This window comes from Battus philenor, unplaced genomic scaffold (genome assembly GCF_028537555.1).
Source record: "Battus philenor isolate CCGP_79_NKW_IND1 unplaced genomic scaffold, ilBatPhil1.0.hap1 SCAF_11, whole genome shotgun sequence".
Taxonomy (NCBI): Eukaryota; Metazoa; Arthropoda; class Insecta; order Lepidoptera; family Papilionidae; genus Battus; species Battus philenor.
Genome location: NW_027181673.1, coordinates 9,635,099 through 9,651,806, shown reverse-complemented (window position 1 = coordinate 9,651,806; position 16,708 = coordinate 9,635,099). Strand labels below are relative to the sequence as shown.

Genomic DNA, 16,708 nt, shown 5'->3' with positions numbered 1-16,708 from the left:
AATGTTTCTTTGAAGAAACAAGAAAAAATCAATTATAAAATTTTTCATAAAAATTTGCGATCACACTTGAATTTTGGTGATTTTTCATAATTTTATTTTTTGGAACTACATTTTCCGGTTTATGTTCTTCAGTTTTTATTTTTAATAAATGCTTCGGAGAAGATCCGCCAGAGTTTACGCTTTCTAACTCACTTTTGTCTCCGGAGAATTTGTTTTTCTCTGTTACACTTATTGGGGTTTTGAAATAATTTTCATCATTGACAATACCGGTTTTATCAATTTTATTCTTGGGTGAAGATTTCGCGATATTTTCTTCGCCTTCTTTTCCAGCGGTCATTATCATAATTTGCGGAGTGCCCATGGCTGTCATATGATCTTTCAAACATTGTTGAAGAATATGTAGAAAGAATAAAAAGGCCAATAACGTTAAAGCGGACATTGCAGCGTTGCCTTTGTGACCACTTGACGGATAATGACTGAAAAAAATATGAATTGAACTTGATTATTTTAAAAATATACAATATACAGGGTAATTAAATTGGCCCCTTTTGTCAGCAAAAAGCTTTAAAACTTTTACATCTATTTCAAATCATTGTGTAATTGTGATAGTGTTTTTCACGTGATCACTCTGAAATATTACACGCGAATTTATTTTTTCTAATACAGTACGCCAGCCTAATGTAACTTCTAGCAGTACAGAGTCTGCAGGGATAGATAGTAAACAATAATTGAATCTTAATATATAGTAGTAATCAGAATCTTGAAAGCACTTTATTTCTATTTTATCATTACTTTTACGAAAATTAATTTATTATTATCTCTTTTGATTAATATTTAAATTATTATCTAATAATTGTTGCATTTTATTTAAAATATATATTATGTTGTAATTTTGGTGTACTTTAATATGTAAATAAATGTTTCTGAAGGTTGACCACACCTATTACCGATCACTATCCGCAGAAATCGAATGCATTTTTTTACTTCATGCACACATAAATATGTGTAATGAAGTATTTGTATGGAAAGTATATTGGGAATGATCCTAGTGACAACAAATACTTACTGCCTTGAGTGAATAAGACAATAAATTACACCTGCTTTTGGGGCAGGTGGAATATCCGGAATTTGTTCCAATTGTCATCTCTATTTGTAACTCATTTGTTGCCCTTTATAACCTTTATTTTTTAGAAAATTTATTTTTAAACTTACAGAACGCTCCACTTGGCCAACTCGGTACGTAAAGACCTTGACTTTTTGTCAAGGTTCGGTGATCACAATGAGGAAAAAAATTTAATTTAATAGAATTGTTGGAGCTTTGGTTTAAACTTAAATAATAAGAAGTGAAGATATGTATGAATTACTGATTAGTAAGAAAATGATATTAAAGTAAATGTCAATAATGATAACTGTAGACTAATATGCATTTGATCTGTGATCATAATCCAACAGATTAGTTGATCTGTAAAGAAATTAATTAAAAAATTAAGTTTACTTACTATTTAGTAGGAATACTACTTGTATGTGGTGGAGAGGGTTCATATGTATAAAATAAATGTTGATCATGCATTGGCGCAGTATATTCAGCGTATCTATAAAAAAGAAATATTAATTTGAGGCATTTCGAATAGGTGTTTTACCCAACAAGTATATTATATATCTTACGTTGTTCATTTTCTTTAATATTCGATGACTTTAATTTCAATAAGAGATTAGTAAAAACTTCAAATGGGTGGAATGTATAGCCTATTTGTTAGAAAAAAGTACACCTATTTGTAATATAAACTGATGGTTCTGAAATATGTAAGATTAACTTATTTTTTTCATTGGAATGCGACTGCTCTATAATTTCAGGCAGTACAAAGCCTGCAAGAACAGACAAACAAGACAGTAAACAATAGTGATTTTAATATGCAGTAATCCGAATTTGAAAAACGCTTTTTTAGCTATATTATCGTTACGTTATTATTTCTGTTCGATACTAATGATTTTTGGATATGGTTGTAGCATACAGTGATAGACAGCAAATGAGCTATACATTCGCCATTTTCAGCTTTTACACCTAATAAAACTAATAACTCTGTGTAAACTTTGCGTTGGATATGCCATTTGCACAAGACGATTAGCTCGACAATGTTTTTAGTGCAGTGCACATCATTAGAAATTTAACAAAAACTTTAATACCTATTTATATTTGAAGTATATTGCGTATTTAGTTTTTTTACCTTTCTGTAAGATGTTTGGTGTCGAGGTCTGTTCGGGATGCTATAGTCTCCATGGTATATATAGAAGCTTTTACTCACGTCACGTACGGAGATCAGAGTTCAACTGACGGTGCAGCATCTTCATGGATGCCATTATTACGCTCTACTTAATTTTGTTCTATATGTCAAGCGCAATCATAACGGTATATTATTGCTGTGTCTTGGTAAATGATAAAGTAATACAAAGCCATGTAAACAAGGTGAACTCTGATGTTATCTGTTGTATGTACAGGTTGATTTTTTATAGGTGTATGAGCTTTAAAGGGTGGGTGTATAGCACATTTGACAATAGTAACGTCTGGCAGTACAAAGTCTGCACGGACAGATAGTAAACAATAATTAATTAAGGCATGTAGTAATACGAATTCTAAAAAATGACTTTTCATACAATATTATAGTAATGTTATTGTTTATTTTTATAATTATTATTTTTTGGATACAGCATACATTGATTTATACAGGGAACGATTGCAAATGAGCATTCCACCACTACATTCACCTCTTTAAATCTTTTACATTTATAACCAATCATCCTGTATGATTAATTGATATTATTTCACAAAACATTAATGATTATAGAGTAGGAATAGAAAGTATGTAGTTTTTTTTTCACATTTACAAATGCTCTGTGCCCATTGGCCTTTTTAATTTTGTTACTGTAATACTTAGATGTCCGCTCTAAAAAATTAGTGCCGAAAATAATATATATATAAACAGTTAATTTTATATAAGGACCTTGAATAAGTTCTCGCTGTTTTTTGAAAGATGGCGTTGCGGCACTCTGTGCCTGGAATTTCGTACGGTAACAAATCACCATATGTAACCTCAAATTATAGTAGAATAGAGTACATACTTATTTGCCTTTTATTTGCCTTTTGTGAAAATGTGTACTTTTGTGCCAAATAAAGTGTTTTTGCGGGGAATTTTATTGCACTGCTTTATTCAGAAAAAATCTGCAGCAGAAGCACACAGAATTCTCGTTGAGACATATGGTGACAATGCTTTGTCGAATACAACGTGCACAGACTGGTTTAGGCACTTCAAAAGTAATGATTTTGACCTTGAAGACAAAGAGCGTTCTGGAGCACCGACAAAATTTGAAGACAAAGAATTGGAGGCATTGCTTGAAGAAGATCCATGTCAGACGTTAGTAGAGCTTGGGAAAACGTTACAAGTAGATGCGTCAACAGTTTCAAAACGTTTAAAAGCGTTAGGAATGATCCAAAAGCAAGGACATTGGGTGCCGTATGAGTTGAAGCCGAGAGACGTAGAGCGACGTTTTCTCATTTGTGAATTGTTGCTTCAACGACAAAAGAGAAAAGGTTTTCTGCACCGTATCGTCACTGGGGATGAAAAGTGGATTCACTACGACAATCCAAAGCGAATAAAATCGTGAGGTATGCCGGGTCACGCATCAACATCGTCGCCTAAACCAAATATCCATGGTTCTAAGCTTCTTCTCTGCATTTGGTGGGATCAGCGGGACGAAATTTATTATGAGTTGCTTAAACCTAATGAAACTATCACGGGAGCTCGCTATCGACTTCAGTTGATGCGTTTGAGTCGCGCTCTGAAAGAAAAGCGGCCACTATACGAGCAGAGACACGACAAAGTGATTTTATTACATGATAATGCTCGGCCACATGTGGCAAAACCAGTCAAAACTTACCTGGAAACACTTCAATGGGAAGTTCTACCCCACCCGCCGTATTCACCGGACATAGCCCCCTCCGATTACCACTTGTTTCGGTCGATGGCGCACGGTTTAAGCGAGCAGCGCTTCCATTTTTTTGAAGAAGCCGAAAAATGGCTTGATTCATGGATTGCCTCGAAAGATGAGTCATTTTTCCGACAGGGGATTCAATTGCTACCAGAGAGATGGGAGAAAGTGGTCTCTAATGATGGACAATACTTTGAGTAATGTCATTGTAAGCATTGTATTTTAATTTTTTTTTGAAAAAAAAAAACAGCGAGAATTCAGGGTCCTAATAATAAGAATGTTATTTTAATTAATTAACTCTATTGTACATTAACATGGTATAAAATTAAATCAGCTGTATTAAATCCTCGAGCTTATAAATACAGTAATAAAGAAAAGCTTGTTTGTTGAACCTCTCTGACTACTGAGGTTCAATCGATTCTAGTTTCTATCAAATTGACCTCTTCTGGCATTAACATGACGGTTGGTCGAGCGTGGCAGATAGAGGGTGTTCAAAATGGATATTATTTTATTACATTTGTAATGTTTTCACAGTAAACATGGCGTGAAAAACTTTATTTTCGTTTTAATATAGATAAAGCAATTAAAAAGAACGTCTGTGTCTGGTTGAATCTCTACCAGTTTTCTAAAGGCCTCCCTATTTGTCACTGTAGTTTTGTATTTTAACTACAATAGTATGTATTTATTTTTATGATGTATCTTAAGTACACAGTATTTTGTACATCAAGTTTCTAACCCCATCACTTAATGGCCGCCCGCTCTGTTTCCTTTGTACCGAAGTCCTTCCAATGGTTGCCTAAAATCCGTTTGCGATAAGACCGCCGTTTGTTAAGTTTTTACTTGTTTCAGAAATTTAATTCTTTTTAATTTTCTCTAGATTTTTTATTATAGGATCGTTATTATTATCTGTATATCAAACATTGGCGGGATTAAAGTAACTTCGCGATGAAAATTTTTTCTGAAGTTTTTTTTACGCAGAATCCTGCAAAAATATGTCGTATGTTGGCATTTTTATATTTGTCTATGTATATACCGTTTTACATATAAAATTACAGATTTCACTAAAACTGTGTACACACAGGCGAATGGGTATTGGTGCAAAAGATTTAAAGGAGGATAGTGTAGGCTGCTGTCAAGTAAATGTTTTTACACCCTATCCAAAAATCAATGGTTTAAGAATGTAATGATAATAATGATGTAGGAAGTTATGATGATTTAGTAAGAAAAATCGTTTTTAAAATTCTGGTTACTATATATTAAAATGAAGTATTAACATTAGTGAATTATGTATTTTACTACCTGTATTTTATCGAAACGATTTATATAACAATAATAGTTCAAAGAAACTTTTAAGCGGATTTGGTGTACTTTATAGGAATAAAAAGTACCGTACAAAGAATTGAATTTTTTGCAGGTTTAGCGTTGTTTTATGGCTACTCACTAAAATATGAGCTTGTAACTTGGCTCAAGTATTCAGTTAAACGGTAAGAAAAAAAAACTACGAGTATACATGTACTCGTAGTTTTTTTTTCCTTTCTTTTTTGTAGTTGTATATTGTGTACGTGAAGTAAACATGGAAGAAGGTTATTCAATTATTAAAGACACATATTTATAAATTAATATTTTATTCAACAATCACATTCACACAAGGACGTCCTCAATCATTCGTAATCACAAAAATATACACATGATATTTATAACTACACTATGAGGTGATACAACTTTTTATATCACACAATATTAAATTTTACATCAGTCGTTATTACAAAATTGGCGAAATCACTGGTCGGTACGCCAATTACTTCACATTTGTTTACTGTATCGAACGGAATTTTGATATGCTTTACCTATTTGCTTTGTAATTCCTATATGTTACCCTATAAAATAAGTTAAATAAATAAATAAGTTAATAACTTAAGTGAACACTTGCGTTCTATATATGTGCGATGGGATATTTTGCACAAATGTTATGGAATATCTGACCCCAAATATTTTCATGTTGCGAAAATTCCTTTTTATTTTTACTCTTAACGAGTTATCGTGGCTTGCGACTAATGCTTTAACGACATTTTAAGAAGTTTCATAATTTTGATAGTTGGGACTAAGTAACCGGTATTTTCTCACTTGGTTCGATTTACCGGGCGTTTTAACTGGATATTGTATTGCGATGCTTAAACTTCGTTGCATTCAAGATACAATTGACGACAGTCTATTCCGGAACGGCCACGACGGCCAGCTTCATAGAACTCGTCGAAGGTGCCACCGGATTGCCTTTCTAGTACGAAACTTGCGGCATATCTGCGGAAAAGATTTTATACAAAACATATTAATACATTTACTTGGATCAAAAGAATAAAAGTGCGGTCATTAGAATAAGTAAAAAAGTCATAGTTAATGTGTTGATTACATAACTTCGAATAATGCACATGTTTAAAAAAGTTAATGACAATGTCAACTTACGTTCCAAGCTGACAGAAGATGCTTTTTGGTCCTATATCAGATGAACATTCGTTGTTCGCGTCACAAACATATTTCTGGAGGCATTTGTCGTCGTTTGTACCGAAGGACCTTACGTAGGTTTTTAGCATGGAAATGCCTGCTATAGCGGCGTCACTGACTGAATCCTTGCGGCCCATGGATCGCGCTGTGAGCGACCGATGAGAGAAGGAAGTCTTCAGAGCATCCAGAAGATTTACAACGATACTGATGAACTGGGAAGATAAAATTAAAACATAAATGAAATTTGTTGTTTCGAGTAAAGATAGAAATCATAAGAATGTGTAATTAGTAACGGTGAATTTGTAGGGGAGGAAAGGTAGATGGCGTACCTCTCCAGCCTGCTTTGCCATTGAGGCGACTTGATCGGGATCTTTTGCACCGAGCACCGTCGAAAGAACCGCAGCCAATATACCCTGAAGCAAGCGAGAAGCAATACCGTCTCCATAACCGAACTTTACTATATTTACATCTACATCGTGGGACTACCTCAAGTCAACCGTTTCAAATATTTTAAAGGGAAACTAAATTGTTTTAAAAACTTGTATGACTTCTAATGGCATTTCCTTGAGACAACCCTCGATCAAAATTGTTGTAGTTATTGTATAGCTTCGTAAAAAACTGCAAGTTCAAATCAGTACTACTAAATACGGGTGATGCAATATTTCATAGGTGCTAATGTACATTATTGGAATAGCCGAAATTTATTTGGTATATCTACAAAAAGGTTAGTCGATCAGTAAGGTAATTATTATAATTTTATTTTGGTGTGTTGTATTTATACCGGTCACTTATGGTACAGGTTTTGATCATCGGCAATGCGTGCTTTTTATTTATTGCAAAAGAAGTACCTGCATAGGCGATGATGAATCTACTTTATCTATTCCATCAGCTGGAGCTCCACCTCCAAGCACAGCCGTTAAGATCTTTAGACCCATGGACAGCAAATTAGCCCAGGGGGACGATGAGACTGGTTCAGTATCGATGCTATCGCTTTTATTGGGGCTGGTACCGCCTGGGTTGAATATCATCTGCATTATCATACCTGAAAATGATTGTCTTATGTATTACTTTAATAATTATAATTGAAACAATACTTTTTCCTACGGGTCCTGTTGGAAATCTACGAGGGGGTCCTGTTTCCAATAGTGTGTGTGTGGCGTTCTACGGCTGAGATGATGATGATGATGATGATGACACTTTCATTGTCAAACTAGTGATTACAAAAAAATTCTAACGATTTCTTGGTTGCTTTATATGTGAACATGCGTATTAAATATAGCAAAGTAATTGTAACAAAATTTTGTCATAGTTTTTCTTTTACAAAAAACTCACCCAACATGTTTGACCAGGAGAAACCGCCATCCGAAATCGAATTAGTTTGTGTATCGTCAATGTCATCGACAACTTTTTTAAGCGCATTCGGTTTCTCGGCGTATTTCCTCTCTTCTCCTAAATGCTCTTGCGGTGAGGGCAATGAGTTACTGTAGTATACAGGATTTTGTGTTCGCACGTTGCTTGTGGCCTGCAGAAAATAGGTTTACATATTAATAAAAAATCATAATCCGTGCAAAACCATATATTTAACATAAATAAGACATTTGCAGATTACTGTCTTATCGCAGTACCTCTGGATAAGGTTTAGGGACTTTAAATTTGGTTAGAATATTCGTATCGTAGAGTAGAAGTCAGCTAAGACCATATTTTACAAATTTCTACTTGCAAGGGTTTGAGGGGGCACTAATTAAGTTTGCGAAGTGGACAGTGGACAGCTAGTCCATATCCTTTGTTATTGTCTAATGCTGTTGTCGCCCCTTGACATTGTACACCTTTACTGTGTTTGTTGGTGGCAAACCGAGAGCGCTTTGCTTTCGACTTCTTTACATTAAGCTCAAATTTGGCCTTGGGATCCTTGGCTCGGGCTGTTATTTAGATTTTTAACTGCTCTGGGAGACCATCAAGCTCTTAAATCGCTTAAGTGGACGCACTATACAGTGATCAGGCTCGAGAAGTGACTCTAGATTCAAGGGTACCCATTTTGTATCCTTTGTCTTTAGTTGCTGTTATCGCGCTAATCAATAGTTGTAAATTTTATTGCCAAATTTTAAAAATTATAAAATATATTGTTTATTTAGAAGACTCAATGAAAAAGAGACTGATCGCATAAATAAAAACAAGTGTTTTTATTTTGAAAAGTGTTACAAGTATTATCCGATGTCAGTAAGGAATGTCTTTTTCATACTGTTTTTATTATTTTGACTGAAATAATATTTACCCGTGATATGAGCGGAGTCTGTTGTTGGGGGTATGCGATTGTATGAATGATAACCGATGAGCTGACAAGGGCCAAAAGGGCCCACCCGGAGACTTTCTGCTGCATCCTGCTATAAAAATAAAATAAAGTAAGTACATACATGATAAAGCATATTAAAATAAAAAAAATATGTATTTATATTTTATTCTCTATTTGCTTGCATCGTGAACTAGACGTCGATTAGAAAGTGTTCTGATGAGTGATTCGCGCGGTTTGATTGCTTGTTTGGAGTGGCTAGTAGAAAGCGGCTCCTAAGTCGCGTTGGATTTTTGCTCGGGTAAAAAGTTTAATTAACTCGGGACTCTTCAAGAAATTGCTTCGTACACCTAACGACGTTTAAATCTCTGACTTTTTTTTACCTTCGTTAAAGAAACTAAAATTATACAAATAATATATTAAGCCGGTTCGTATTATCGAAAAGCTTTACTAAAATATTGCATCGTTTACTATATTTTATGTCTTTAAGATGCGACGCGCGATGTGTCCTACTTGGATCCAGTATGGAAGTGTGCTTCGTCCGACTACCAGTAATACGGGTGACCCGGTCTTTACTAACTGTAGTTCGGATGTCACCTCTTCTACCTGCGCTAATAAGTGTTAGTTGAATAAATTGATGTAAATATGCATTTCAACAAATTAAAGCGCCGTTCCACTTTCTTTGACCGACTAAAATTCTTCTCGTGATTCTTGTTGCGTGTTGATTGTTGGTAATTGTTTATTTTTGTTCCACAACATATCTTAGACCTTCTTTTTCTTTATCTTATCATTGCATTCAAGAGTTTTTAGTTAATCAAAATGTGTTGACCTTGGTTTGTTAACTCATTTACATGGTTGATATTATATTGGATACGTCGAACATTGTTAAATTTCATTTTAAGAGAGTAGCTGTTGATTTTCTGGTTCTTGTTAACACAATTCTGAGCTGGTGGCAACTTACTACTTTAAATTTTCACAATTCAAAAGTTGGTAAATGCCTACTTGAATAAAGATATTACGAACAAATTACTCCATTTTGTTTGAATTTATTGTAAAAATTCCGTGCTACAGATTGTTCAATGTAGTTTGTTTTAATTTCATTAGTTTGTAGTATAGCTTATAATAATATATAATATATAGCTTATAACAACAGTTGAAACAAATTCTATATGGCATTACGTTTACATAAATTACATTAATAATATTTGTTATAATTTCAATAAATTCATGCAAGCGCCTGGTGATTTAAAGCGTTTGAGTCGAGAATATCTCCGGTGAAATTTCTTACCGCGAGATTCTAGTGCATATGTTTTATGTATGTTTCGCTGCACCACCATACAATACACTTCTACTGTTTTCTTCAAATACGTCGTGAACACACAACAATGCCACATTTGTTTGACAAATGTTTCAATACTTACTAGAAATGTGAGCTTCGCTCGCTACGTTTGCGGTACACTCGGTGAAAGCTAAATATGCGCGTGAGAGTCTTGACTGTCTTATAACGCTCTCCAACATTGATAATACAATAAGCAATTTTATTGTATATCTCCATTTTACTTTTCTGAATTGAGTTTACGATATGACTTTACTTTGTTTTAAAATAAACTAATTCATCACAACCTTTTGGGAATAAGGAGGCTTATAGGCTTCAAATTTGATACAAATATTCTTTTTGTCTGCTAAAAGTAAGATAAAACCTGATTTTACGATATTCTACTTGTTGAAAGCCTATTAAAAAAAGAAAATGCTTATTTTCAAACTATAGCTACCTATTTTATGATTTTAATTATTATATTAATAACAATATTTAATTGTCAAAATGTTGAATACCTTCTTAGTCAATTTAGATATGAATTTTTAAATTTGTTTTTCGTCTAAGAACATGAAATAAAAATTTCTCACTTTTTAGATACGTTGACACTTATATTCATACATCCTTGCATTAGTAAAATATAAAATTTTGCATTTCGAGCATTTTTGAAATGTTATCATGGCGAATATATTTTTTTGTCGTGGTAAAAAATACCTAGAATGGATTTTATGAAATTGCACCCGAACTATGCAGGCCACGCAAAACGGACGGCTTTAGCTACTGTTTGTAAACGTTCAGGAAATATCAGTAAATGCGTTTATGTAAATAAATGCATCTCTTTATTCCATTTACATGAACGGGTACGTATAATTAGAGTGTCTATTAAGGCAGAACAGTAGAACATGAGTGTGGAAAAGGCGCGGCTAGCGTGGCGATGGGTGAAAGCAGCCCGAACAGGTCGCGTGCGCGCTGCCTTGCAAGGTTAACATTTTTCTTATTTCGGAGCGAGGGCTTCGGACCCGTTGTCGATACTAGCTCCTACCTACTTTCATCGGAAATTCGTCGTGGAAAAATAAGTTTCGATTTTCACTCCGATCGCCGTCACTCCCGATACGTTTTTAGACGTGAAAATGAAAAAGTTACGTAAATCGTTTTCTCGTTTCTTTTTGAGTTTGTTTTTAGCTCGCCCGCGGACCGGTCCGGTGGCGCTCCGCTTTCTAAAGCCGGGCGATAGTGCGTGCATCACACGCGGATGTGAGCATTCAAGTGATGTTATGTATATAAATGGCTTAAATAAGGACACTAGCACGAATACATTGATAAATTATTACATAACTTAGCGGTTTATTATATACTTAGTAAGTGAAATCAATCCATGCTAAATAAATATTTATTGTTTTACAATCATTTACATTTTTTACTTATATATAATGTATATATAATGAAATATTTATAGTTTCCAGAGAACCCTTTAAAGAAAATTTTGATAATTTATTAATTTTACCCGACCCCGAATAAAGGGAAAAGGGAAGGAAGAAGAAGATAATTTTTTGATTTTATTAGCTTACTGGCCCATTATTCTTACATAAGAAAGAATACGAATAATTATTTAATATCATTAGAAATCAAAAAGCATTTTTTTTATATTTTACAATTACACACAGTTATATATGTTTGAATACCTGTGCTTACGGATAGATTTTGAAAAGGCATTTGCTCAAACGTAATATTTTACGTGTAGAATTTGAAATGGATCGGACGCGAGAGACGAAACCTCATTTACGAATTACTGGTTGATTTCAAATATCTATTAATAGGACATAAATATCAGTAACGCGGATTGATCTGGGGAATTTTGTGCGTCTGTTGGCTTTTTTTCCATACTGAATATTAACGGACAGCGATGGCCGCGATTCAGTGAAGCGCATGTCTTAAGACGCCGTTATAATAGTCTTCATGTAAATCAAACGGTACCACTGAGATGTAATAGTTTGTTTAATTTGTTACATATGTGTAAAATACTTAATCAGATAAGTCAGATTTCGTTATCAATTAACAGTTTGACGATTCATCTTACTATATGGAATAATAGATACAAACATAATCAGCGATGTCGCACAACTTTGTATATACGGCGTTTGTGAATCTGTTTATTTTTACTACCTACTTGGGTTAGAACAACCAAAGTCACGTATATTACAAAGTTGACGATTTTTGGTTTTAATCGATTGTTTTTTGACTAATCAAAGAGGCGACGTGAGAGATATGAAATATAGCATGTGTCAAATTTGATATATTTCTTTATAAAGCGTCGAGCTCGCTCGCTGCAGGTTCGTTATCAGCTGCTTAATATTTCGGTTACTCAACCGGTGAGTGACTAGATTCCTCTCGCGGCGTCACAACTTTCACTTTAATTTTTTTTTCGGATATGAAAGGAAGTGACTCAAAGCAGTCTTGACACTCGCAACGACTAAATTCATTATTACATTAATGTTTCGAAAGTAAACGGAAACCGCGAATTGTTTTGTTTTTAATAATGTTACACGATCGTAACATTAATTTTCACTTTTGATTCTTTTTACTTTTATTTCTGAGGTATATTTTTTTCTATACTTAAAATTCTTAATGAAGATATGACAATATAATATGGTCAGTATGATGGCTACAGTCTAACTACTTAGTTAATTATACTATGAAATTATATTTCATATAATTAAATTTTTGAATTATTTTTTATATAATATTTATTATAATTTTATAAATAGAATTAACATGAAATTAAATTTATAATTATTTTAGATTTATTGATATTTATTCATTATATATTAATATTTCCTTGCATAAGTGAAATATAATTGTCCATTATGCGTGATAATTAATTAAAATGATGTATATCCATCGCTCTTATTAAGCGTTTTCTACGGATTTATTTTTTCCGTTTATTTAAAGTAATAAATCAATTTAAATTATTGCTCCTGGTTGTTAAAAATTCAGCAAATGTGAATTTCTTAAAAAAATCATAACGCGCATTTCTATTATTTATTTTAAATGGAACACACATAGAAAAATGTATTCCGAGAGTCCTTTATATTATTCTGCGTGATTAAAATATTCATCTGTTGAATTTATGGATTTAGAAATCCAATGTTAGCTCGTAACAGAAGTCCGCCATTATTACGTCTACTACTATTTGTATTCAGAACGTTTTTGTTTATATTTGTTTTAAAATATATTATGATACTGAATGTCCGATTTTTTTAAACAATTACCGTAACGCTACATTATATCTCACAAAAAAGTTTCATTTTAAAATATTTACACTTCATTATAAACATGAATATGAAAATTTTTAAAAAATGCGACATTCTAGAGTGTAAGTGAATGTATAAGATATCACGAGACAGATTGTAGGCGACTGTAAAGCAGTAAACACGTGAAAGGTCTGTTGACATTGGATGACAGATTTCCATCAGTTTATCTTCACTAAGAATTACAATTATAAATCAATAATGCGTTTTTTGCTTTAAATGTTAAATATTTTCTTGGCACAAAGTCAAGCATAAGCTAACTTTATCGGTGTTATATGAAATGTAAATCACATATATCTACTGTTCGACACTTTATCACACTATTTTTAAAGTAATTGTCTCATTGTTTGCTTAATGATATTGTAATGTAAATGAATTTTCTCGGCTTAGTATTGAACTGTTTGATCCGCTCTATTTGATAAGTAAAGCGTAAGAATTTTAATCCCGTTTCCGATCTGCTATAGATGCCATAGGTTGTCCTATGGCATCTATAGCAGATACCATGTAATATTTTAAACTTTTTCAATATTATTTTCGTAATGTTTATTATTCATATTTACATTACTATTATATTTTTGTGTTGTCAGAGTAGTGGTCCTTTTTGTTTTCAAGTATTAGAAAGTGAAGGTTCTTATTACCATGTCAATAGTTACCAACGAACCGGAACGTTTTTGAAGACCACATTATTACTATGTTCGTGACTATATTCAAGGCCACAGCTTGTGAAATTTTGAATAAATTTAACAGTTTTACTTTATTAAACTGTAAAGAATTGTTTAACTTTAAAGATCTACGTAAATGTACATGCACATAGATATAATTAATAATTTTATACTATGTCATGATAATTAACTTTACATACGTAAAGATAGATATTTTTTTTATTTATAAAGATTTCAATACAAAAAAGCCTACTAAAATCAAATTTAATTACAAGAATTTGTTTCTTTCAACTGCAAAGGAAATTTTCTGTTTATTAACTTGCCTAGAATTTTTGGTGAAACATTTTTATCGTTTTATTAAAATATCTTAAGAAAAATTACTGTAACTGATATGTGACAAATGTTTCGTTATAAAAAAAAATTATACGTTAAAAAGGGTACACGGTTCATTTTTAATGTTATGATTATGTTTTATGAATTCGTAATCATTATAAGTTTTCTGCGCGGGATCTCTCTTAAGTATTCAACTCATAAAAATTCAACTAAACGCTTTAATAGATGATATAACATTGTTTATATTATATACTTATCTAATAAATTGCAATACTTTGCTCTTAAAACGCTACTTAAGAAATCTTATTTAGAACGCTCCTCAGACGAGGAGAGAAAAATCAAAAACGTTTGATTTTAATCCCATAGATTTAAAAAGATTCTTGAACCGAAAGGTGATGTCAAAAGTATAGAATAAGTAAAAAAGTCTAATGGTAACAAGAAGAAAAACAATTCAATATTTGCATATCGTGATTGTTGGTTACACGATAATTGTAATGAATATTTGTACTACCGGTGTATGTAGAAATATGTTTTGCATGTTGCCAGTGAAAGTGACGAATGTTCTAATGTAAGCATTACTACGGAAATAAAATAATGAATTAACTTATATTTAAAATGATAAAATCGTAAATATCATTAATATAACGTGGAATATTAAAAAAAATGTTTTAAAAACCATTATTACTTATATTAACTAGACACAAGTATTTGTAAATTCCTTTATTGAAATTGTGTGCATGAAAAAGGTAAATGCCCGCGCTATCATCAAAGAGAAAGTTGTTTACTTTCGTCTCACAGCAGAAGCACACGATGAAATTAAACGAAATTGCTTTCCACAAAGAGACAAAAAAAAACCATTTCAATTGAATCACTTCTGGACGCGACTCCAATTCTTTCACCAACGACGCCGGTAACGAAGTGACCGCCGACTATTTCCTGTTACTTTCTCCAAAGCTGGTGCTTGTACAACCACTATCACAGAACGTCACAGGAACCCTTAATTTCATAATATTAACTCTTACCTTATTTCTCGCAACGGAATAGGGTATCACTAAATCACTGAACACAGATCGTAATCTTTCACGAGGTTGCTGGGGCGACACCGGTGAAAGTGCGTGTTGCTCGTGCGGCTGTTCAACTTGCAATGAGTGGTGCGTCTTCAACTTCACATATATATAAGATGACCCAGTTACGGTGGGCATAGCTAACTGTGCTAACCGTCTGTCCGTGTCTCCAACCTGTTCCCCATCCCGTTTTACTGAGTCCCGGCTCGCTCTTGAACCTTGTCAAGGACACTTATCTGTTTAGTCCGATATTCAAATTGAAATAGTGTTCGTTTTGTTTAAATCAATGGTTTGTTTGTTACAGGTACACGATGCCACAATGTTAAGAGTGAATCTCAATTTGGTATGTTTTTTTTTCCTTTCTTGATTAATATGAAATAATTAATGAGAAAACATAGAAAAATACATAGCATTTCTTAATTCAAAAGCACAAAAAATGGAATTCTTAACATTAGAAATAGCTTATTTTGATACTCCTTTCTTAAGCTAAAAATATGATAAGTAAATCGAAATATTGTACTGTCTTGTGGATTGATTTCATGGAATTTGAAAACATTGGTAAGTAGTCTGATATAAAATATTCCCTAATATTTACCTTCTTACTAAAATATATCAATTAGCATTATTTCCATAATTTGAATTACAACAAATAATCGTATATCTTAAATTCAAAAACATCTCTAAAATTTGATCGAAATATTAAAACTAAATCGAATTTTAAAAACTTGTTACTTTACGGCGATCTCAAGACAAAACCTTTACAAAGCTGAAGACATCCCACACGTAGTAGAGGAGTTCGCGCCTTTTGGCTGGGAGATAATGTATTTTAAAATAGATCCTTTGAAATGGTAAATAAACACGCACAATGATTTTTTTTCTGTTTAGATGTACACTGTTGCATTATTAGCATTAATGCTCGAGCCGTTACATAATATACACAGGCCCCCTAGAGGGGACCTCAGTTTGGGCTGTCACTTGATACGCCTTTAACACTTCAACTCAAGGGCACCACAAAGAGCCAAGCCTATTCTTGGTCGGTTGCTTTTGGCTGGCTAATATTATAACAACTTTGGGAGAATGCTGGTGCTGGGAGAAAAAGTGGCGGAAGAAACTCCCGTAGCACTATAGGTAGGAGTGTTAATGAGTCATAGAGGTAAGTGGTGTGCCGCCTCAATAAAGTCTTGAGCTCTGGTCGAGCATCATGCTTTTGTCGACTTTCGACCGCCGGACGTCATAACAACTAAATTGACTCCACA

General features: G+C 33.1%; 2 protein-coding genes across 3 annotated transcripts; both read right to left on the bottom strand.

Annotated features, from left to right (window-relative positions):
• Window positions 1-28: 28 nt before the first annotated feature.
• On the bottom strand, window positions 29-2,278 carry LOC137932181 (uncharacterized). The gene is made up of 3 exons (XM_068775777.1): window positions 2,226-2,278; window positions 1,500-1,592; window positions 29-476 (listed from the first exon to the last, which is right to left on the bottom strand). Exons 1-3 carry the CDS (start codon window positions 2,276-2,278, stop codon window positions 29-31), a joined length of 594 nt encoding a protein of 197 aa, XP_068631878.1.
• A 3,333-nt stretch (window positions 2,279-5,611) lies between these two features.
• Window positions 5,612-15,498, bottom strand: LOC137930665 (uncharacterized). Of its 2 annotated transcripts, XM_068774005.1 has the most exons (7): window positions 15,411-15,498; window positions 8,756-8,864; window positions 7,816-8,005; window positions 7,332-7,525; window positions 6,813-6,896; window positions 6,445-6,695; window positions 5,612-6,282 (listed from the first exon to the last, which is right to left on the bottom strand). In XM_068774005.1, exons 2-7 carry the CDS (start codon window positions 8,858-8,860, stop codon window positions 6,156-6,158), a joined length of 951 nt encoding a protein of 316 aa, XP_068630106.1. In that variant the 5' UTR covers window positions 8,861-8,864; window positions 15,411-15,498; the 3' UTR covers window positions 5,612-6,155. The 2 variants fall into 2 exon arrangements, with proteins under 2 accessions (XP_068630106.1, XP_068630114.1); XM_068774013.1 differs by lacking the exon at window positions 6,813-6,896.
• Window positions 15,499-16,708: the final 1,210 nt, after the last annotated feature.